Source organism: Orbicella franksi, chromosome 12, assembly GCF_964199315.1.
Source record: "Orbicella franksi chromosome 12, jaOrbFran1.1, whole genome shotgun sequence".
NCBI lineage: Eukaryota > Metazoa > Cnidaria > Anthozoa > Scleractinia > Merulinidae > Orbicella > Orbicella franksi.
In genome coordinates, this window is record NC_138156.1 from 2,906,892 (window position 1) to 2,914,475 (window position 7,584).

At 39.7% G+C, this 7,584-nt stretch overlaps 1 protein-coding gene across 1 annotated transcript; it reads right to left on the reverse strand.

Moving 5' to 3' along the window:
• Positions 1-43: 43 nt before the first annotated feature.
• Positions 44-7,537, reverse strand: LOC145463789 (xylosyl- and glucuronyltransferase LARGE2-like). The gene is made up of 16 exons (XM_081447586.1): positions 7,136-7,537; positions 6,740-6,829; positions 6,006-6,088; positions 5,825-5,876; positions 5,452-5,557; positions 5,120-5,253; positions 4,473-4,554; positions 4,048-4,108; positions 3,625-3,706; positions 3,387-3,433; positions 3,113-3,187; positions 2,882-2,972; positions 2,428-2,503; positions 2,093-2,210; positions 792-1,409; positions 44-574 (listed from the first exon to the last, which is right to left on the reverse strand). The coding sequence occupies exons 2-15, from the start codon at positions 6,767-6,769 to the stop codon at positions 1,145-1,147; spliced, it is 1,302 nt and encodes a 433-aa protein (XP_081303712.1). The 5' UTR covers positions 6,770-6,829; positions 7,136-7,537; the 3' UTR covers positions 44-574; positions 792-1,144.
• Between the last annotated feature and the right edge of the window lie 47 nt (positions 7,538-7,584).

Sequence of the window (7,584 nt, forward strand, 5' to 3'; positions counted from 1 at the left end):
AACGTCTGTGAACAGACCATATAAATGAATATGGAACGACCAGTGGGACGTCGTCAGAGTTATAAAATACTTCGAATTTGCTAGTTCAAGAAAGGAGCTGGTGTCAAATGATATGTGTAGCTTGGTTAGCAATCTTAATCCATGATGGGTCAGGAGTTTTTAGCTTGTCGAATTTTGCATGTCCTTGGATTGCTACCTTCCTCAGCCATTAATAGTTAGAGAAAGATTATAAAGAAGGTCATTTTTAGTGTTCGGTGGGCAATCTGCGTTTAAACTTCATCCATCTGTCGGTGGAATGATGGCCAACATCTAAGTGTGAATCATGCCGTTGTATATTTGTCTATACAGGGCGTGTCTGCCTTTGAATGGATTCTTCTACGTCACTCTCCTTGCTTGAAAAATCCACCATCAGGAAAATTTCTCGTCAATGTTCAGTTTTAAGTGTCAGCAAATTTGTTTCAGTCTTAAGCTACTGGTTCTTGGCACCCTTGCAGTGACCGATCTTGTGTTTGTTGTATAAATCACTGATAAACTCAAAGCGCTGAAGTCGATTTGCAAACCTGCTGTCTGGATCCTAGAAGTATTGAAGAAGAGCAAAGAAAGTTTTAAAAGGTATTTAACAGCCAACTTTTATTCTCTCACTCTTTCCATTTTCTACCGAATGTTGTGGATCTCGCAGTTATAGAAAAATGCCAACATCATAACAAGTCTAACATGAGAGGAAAGACACCCTAAAAGACGCCTTGACTGTGGCAGGAAAATGTGGAAAATGAAACACTCAAAACACTCACCGTCAAATGAGCGAATGAGAGGGGTGACAATGTATGGTAACGATGAACAATCCAAACATTAGGCAGCACTATGAATTTGTACCTGAGAGAAATCAAAATATACACGTTAATGATAGGAAAATATTTCTGCTTGATCAATTAGTGTGAGGTCGGTCGGAGGGAAATTGTCGATTAACCCTTTGTGTATTCATAACCTTTTAAACAGGTATTAAACGCGGAAGAGGGGGAGGGAGAGTGTTTTTCGCCTCCCTTACCCTCATCAACCTCGTTCCCAGGGTTTCTCCGTTAGAGATTGGGAAGGGAAAGCCCTGGGAACGAAGCTGTTTATTCGTGGAAATGGTGTTTGTCTATAGCTAAGAGGACAAGTTTGTGAAGAGTTCGACCTGCAGCTGTGCTGGATAAGGAATTCCCCATAGTGAATCTAAGCGCACTGTATACCGCTGAGACAACGTTTTAAAGCTCTCGAATGCGTCTAACGATTGTGCGTGCACAGAAAAACCGATGAAATCGAGGCTAAGGGTGACTTGCCTCAGTAGTGCGAGTTCTATGACGTGAGAAATCTTGTTCATTCCGTAACCAGTAAACCTTTCGTCGTACAGCGGAAGTTCAGGAGTCAATCTGCAAAACAAGAATTTCCAAATCTCGTTATGTCAACAAAAGGAGAAAGGTACTTAAGAGCTCACTGAGCCTTGGTCTTATTCTACAGCAGACAAGTAAGGTACTAACATAAGCCAATAAATTCTCGTCCCCCGAGGCCGCGCTCCTTTTGGTCGGCACCAAGAATCGCGACCTCTGGGAAGGTTCAACACAGGAAGTCCGCGATTCACGGACTTCCCGTCACTCTACGCGTGCTCAAAGTCAAGTTTGACAGATCTGATTGGCTGAGAGTACGAAACAAATTCTCTGCGCATGTTCAGAGAATCGCACCCGGCCAGAGATCGCGATTCTTGGTGCTGACCAAAAGGAGCGCGGCCTCTGGGGACGAGAATGAAGCCAATACTTCAGCTAGCAAAACCAAGAGTTGATCGTCTCTTGGCAAAACATAATAGAGCCCAAAAGATGAACAATTTTCGCCTTTTAATACGTGAAGAGCCCCTCACAAGATTCGCGGTAAAGAAGGACCAAAATTGAAGTAACCTAGATCAACGTACCCCGGCCAGAAGAAGATATAAAACACAAGAAACTATACAGTTTACCTAGACTATCTAGAGTACTTAATGACTTTAGAACTAATCATTTACGAAAAGGTAACTCGTTTTAACGGAAAATCTTCCCATAATAAGCTACTTTGCAGTGCACACCTTAAAATTAAGTAAGGTTCGTATTTATCCTGATAACGGCTGACTTCATATGACTCATTGATGTGGTACCACTTGGTATAGTTTGTGGAGCTATGTGACAAAGGAGACTCGATTTGTCCTGAGGCGAGTCAAGGAGTTATAAAAGAACAGGTGAAAAGTGAACTGGAATTCTATACGGAATCTATTGACCAAGTAAACCTACAACGTTTCACCGAACGCGCCCCAGCCTCCACGCCTAATGGTGTCAGGGAATGAATTTTGGAACACCATTCATTTATCCTAGTGCAGCTTGTTGGTTATTAATTAAGATATATTGCACCAACTTCGAAGGATACTAAATGGCGCCAATTTCTTCTTTCTTTTCACCATTTTAACAAGTTCCTCCTTCGTCTGTGGAAGATCTCTAGAGTTCTGAAAAAAGTTCATAACCGTAAGGTCATTACTAACCAGGCGCTCGAGCATTAACGGAGGGGGAGGGGTGAGTTGCCGGGCGTGGTGTAACACTCACGAACTATCAGGACCAGCATAAGTGTGTGATAATCAGTAAAGTCGAATCATGCACTAATCATACATTGCGGGTCTTTGTAAGATGGAGCCTTTTAGCTAGATCTTTAAAGAGTCTATCAAGACTGATTAAGTGTTTATTTTTTTTCTATGAGCAAAACTCGAGGCGAGACGTTCATTTCTACAAATTGCGCAGCGTTCAAATTTTTCTTGCAATTTTTCGCTTCTCGCTGTACAATATACGGAGTTTAGAAAGGATTACTTAAAAACTAGAACTGAACTAACCACATTTCTTGCGCCATCAAAGGCAGGCACGACAAATGCAACCTTGTTATTGGTACCATTTCTTGTCTCATTGTACTTAAGAATCTGATTTCTGAAAGTAAACATTTAAAACGAGAGTGAGTAATGATTGAAACTTAAGAACTTCATTTGCCAGACATTAACTGAACCTTTTTTAGCCTGCCTTAAGTGATAATTAAAGGCAAGTTACGCCTACAAGGTCCTACAACCTACCTTGCAATAGTTTCTAATTCTGGCGAAGGAACGAAATCCACATCGATCATGAAAATATATTGCGTTTTAACATTTCTGAGGAAAAAGAAAAGAAAAGAGTGAAAAATGACTAGCTTCTACTTAGAGAGAACTTTACAAAAAGTACACAAAATTACTGAGTAATAGTCTGACTGTCATATCATAGATATGGCACTACAGTCTTGACTTGAAATTTATCTTCTTTCCCGATTGCTCGTGCATTCTAAACGAAGGTAAATCTCGTGTCTTTGCTTACTTGACTGCAATGTTTCTGAGGCGATTGATTGGATACTGTGGACCTATCTGTGGAGAGAAACAATTTATCAACTAAGGCGAGTTTAAAAATATAGGTCTGCAATGCATGCATGTCCTCTTCTGAAGGTACAGATTAAATTGAAAATCAATGACCCGAAACTCCCCCGAAACTGAATTTTCAATAAATGAGGCACTTTAGAATTGATCATATATGGGGTATATAGGCATTTGCTATTTACCTTGTTTCCATATATGACCATAACTGAGACCGTGGAAAACTTGCTGAATATTGGTGTCGGTAATCGCATCTGTACCTCTCTCCTGAAAGAGAACTCGTTTCAAATGTGGTAAAAAAAATGTGGAGAACAGAAACAACAATTGACCTTTTGTTTGAGAGCAAAACAGCCCATCATCAGAGATGTTTTGTTTAAATGGCATCTGGTAGCTTTCGAAATGACAGGTCTGGAGTATTTTGTTATTCAAACGTCAATTTCAGAGTAACTCATAGTTTTAGAGTGCGTGAGAATGTAGACTAGCTCAGTGCTACATATCAACTTAAATCATTTTACAACTTTACGCGATTGAAAAATGGCGAAGAAGGGACTAAACCAGACTTTTTCAAAAAAAGGGAAACCATCCACTTTAAAACCATTTTATCTTACTTTCTGAAATCAATATCGTTGACGTCTTCTAAATGAACGTAAACTACTATTGACAGAGGACCTGCAGAGGAAATACAAAGAAAAGATCGATGAGTAATGATAATTGAATAGTTACTGGTCAACATTCGATTTCTTCAAAGCCATAGATACGAATTCATAAAATTCTCGCAGTTGGTACGATGAGCAATGTATGTTAGACATCAAGGCTTAGTTAAAGACTTGATGTATATCTATCAATTTAGTTTTTGCTGGCAAGCGCTTTTAGTCAATTTTAACAATGAAATTGCCAAGAAAATGTGATTTAAACGAAAAGATTTACAGACCTTTACATAATGATTAGTTAGAGAGCAAGCTTCGCCAAGCTTGTCGTGCTTGTTTAATTCTAGAAAAGGGAAAGTTCTTAAAACTTGTTAATCAATTCTTACCATTCCAGAATCTTAAATTCCTCTTCAACATGTTTATCCTATTGAACGTTAGCTGTGTCACTAAAGTGACTGCGTCAGAATCCTAACAGTAAGAGAAAAAACGGTAAATTTTCAGTGTGACCATCTTTGCGTCACTTTGCCCCCGTTCTTATGCTTTATTGGACACAGTGATATAGTTGTGTTAGTGCCTTAGGTCGTTAGTACCAAAAATCCCCTTTCTCCACCCTGACATTAAGTGTAACCAGGCTTTCAGGGCGAGAAAGATGAGTTCAGACGCTGGCTTGGTATTCACCACAAGGTATAGGTGTTGTAGAGAAGTCCAACTTTATTTACAGAATTTCGCAAAGCCGTGCACTATTCTTCAGGTTACATTTTGTACCACCAATGGCGATCGGCTGAACAACCTTCAAAAAGTCGTTTATCTACGAAAATTTAATAATACATTTGATTAAGTAATTATTTAAAAGAAAATGATGACTGGAAAAAGTGGTCTGGGCCAATATCTAGGATACACGACAATGACCGACAGCTCGTCTTCAGGGTCTCTTGTTCAGAAACCCGTAAGCGCTCTGCGAGGGCTTTGACCATGAGACTGTTAACAAGTTTGCAGATCACTCGAAGGGTTTGCAACACTGAACTGTACGTACTGTTGGTGAACACGCTGAATAGAGTATTTCAGTGAGGAAATCTCCAGACTCAACAAGTGGTCTCTTGCTTAGTGCTTGGCACGGCTCTAAGAGTTGCTTTGGCTCGATACTGTGGTTTTTCAGCAGTCTGGAATCTTTGCAAATAAAGATAAGATATTTTTTAAAAAATCATCCTGTTGAAGGTGTCCGACTAGTTTAGCTAAATTTAAAGAAGTGTGACAGATGCCTGCAAGAAAGATGTTATCACTGTTCACTACTATAACTCAGATACATATCTTTCCTAAAATGACGTTTTTCATCTTGAGCAAAAGTCCTTATATGGGTTTACTTACCATATATAGGTTTAACCGCAAGGTCAGTGAAGGTGACATATCCCTCATATCCAAAGCAACCCAACATGACCGTGACACTGGTGATTTGTTCTCCTCGAGGTGAGATCTACAAAAGCCAGAGTTCTTTACTGATTTAATAGCCGCCGTCTATAGTTTCTTTATTCTTTCTAACAGCCAGAAGAAAAAGCAATATTTTTTTCAGCCTTACGTCTCTGAGTCGGAACTAAGTAAAGCTGCCACTTTGGGGGAGCGTTGCTAATCGACATGGCCAATTCGTTATAAGGAAAACCTCGCTTACATCTTTGCTCGGCGGTTTTCTATTGGATAATAAGAGTCGGAAACTCTTCAAATGTGTTCGTTATTCGTAACTTACAAATTCTGTTTTCCTGTTCATAACTTTTCCAGATTCTGCTGAAAAATCCAGCCTGTGAAAATTAAGGTGAAGAAATAAAATTGCAATTGAATTTTTCAATATTCTTTGACCCAGCAAAAATATTAATAAGAGCCTGCAACTTTTAAAGAACCATTTTCCTAGTTTTACTCAACCAACTTACTTGAGTAGCTTTCTTTTTCCACTTGATAGCACCACAAATATTCGAGCGCCGTAAAACGGTTCGTAGCTCTGTGAAACAATAAACTAGAGTAATACCGTAAATCCTCGAATTAGCGCCCCCCCTCGAACAAACGCCCACTTTGAATAAGCGCTCCTCCTATCGCCCGAAATTTAATATAAGCGCCCCCCCTCCCTCGAATAAGTGCCCCCTCCCCTCTCCCCCATTTTGTAGATGAGTAATGAGACAACAAAGGATGTATAGTTTTCGTCATGTAGTATCAGATTTGTACATAGTTTCAGTTTGTGAACACGTTTAGTGAACACGTTGAACACGTTAAGTACTAACAGTGCCGCGATTTAAACTTTAGGATCAGCTTTTTATGTCAATAAATAAACAGCTTATGTTGGTGTTTACGCGCAGATGATGTATTAAAAAATGATCACGTCAGGCCACGATTTGGGAAAAATTAAATAAGCGCCCCCCTCGAATAAGTGCCCCCGTCTTCTCCTAAACTTGGAATAAGCGCCCCGGGCGCTAATTCGAGGATTTACGTCAATAGTGAGACCCAACCAAATGTGTTACTTGTAAGACAATCTCAAAGATTAAGACCAGTTTCTGCAAAGTTAAGTTTCTAATAGGTCTTTGCAAAACCGTTTTTAGCTCCAACATTTCTTTAATAAGAAATAACAATAAAAGATTATTCAGAAATGAATATATGACATAAATCAGCGCACCCTCAGCAAGCTGACTGTAGGTCGCTCCATCTTCCATGAAGCAGAACTGGCTTGGAACTTAATTCCTTTTATCGGGATACTCCTGTTCAACTGTAGATAACAAAGTTAACTTAGCAACGTGCTAAAATGGAAAGGCAATGGAAATTTGTTCTTTCAACTGAGAACTGAGGTAAGGATTGAATGCAAACAGAGCAACCCAGCGTGTAACTGAGGTTACTCGTAAGACATGTTCCTAAAATAAAGGCAATCCAGACTACCATATCATGACAAGGCAATCACACAAAAATGGAGCTGGTAAGCTACTTGACGGGAAGTGACATATTTTCCGTATGTTGCTTCACCGCTATTCGCTGGCCGGGTGACTCACGATATCAAAAATTCAAAGCGCAAACTTACAGAGAGATATTGATATGTCTCCACTATCCTATGCACAGTGCAGGTCACGCTGAAGACCTGCAAGGGAAAATTGAAACATTTTGCCACATTCCAAGTTATTGCATGGTTATATCATCGCTAAAACCCGGACTCACAAGTAAATTCGGCGTTGTGCTCATGGATTCCATATCAAAACAGTACAGCAGCACTGCTTGTTGTGTTTGTTCCAAGGGCTCCGAGTGGATCAAAGATGGGTCTCTGATTATTTTAAGAGACTTTGATGACTCGACAAGCCAATATCTTATCTGTAACGCGATTACTCTTTAACCATTCAGGGAACAGTATTTGCACAAGTCAAATGCGGTCGTCAGGAAACTTCAGTATCAAATACTTGCTTTGCGCGATACTATTTTCATTCTTCTTTCATTTACTTGAAGGAATTTAACTATTTACTTGCCTGTCTGACATTG

What these genes read in the sequence shown, in the direction of transcription:
- LOC145463789 (XM_081447586.1), bottom strand. Translation starts at nt 6,769, where the DNA reads ATGGAGCGACCTACAGTCAGCTTGCTGAGG. An exon ending in GGAAAAAGAAAGCTACTCAA is followed by an intron (nt 5,877 to 6,005) that starts GTAAGTTGGTTG and finishes TAATTTTCACAG; the next exon opens with GCTGGATTTTTCAGCAGAAT. An exon ending in GAAGAAATTGGCGCCATTTA is followed by an intron (nt 2,211 to 2,427) that starts GTATCCTTCGAA and finishes GACTCGCCTCAG; the next exon opens with GACAAATCGAGTCTCCTTTG.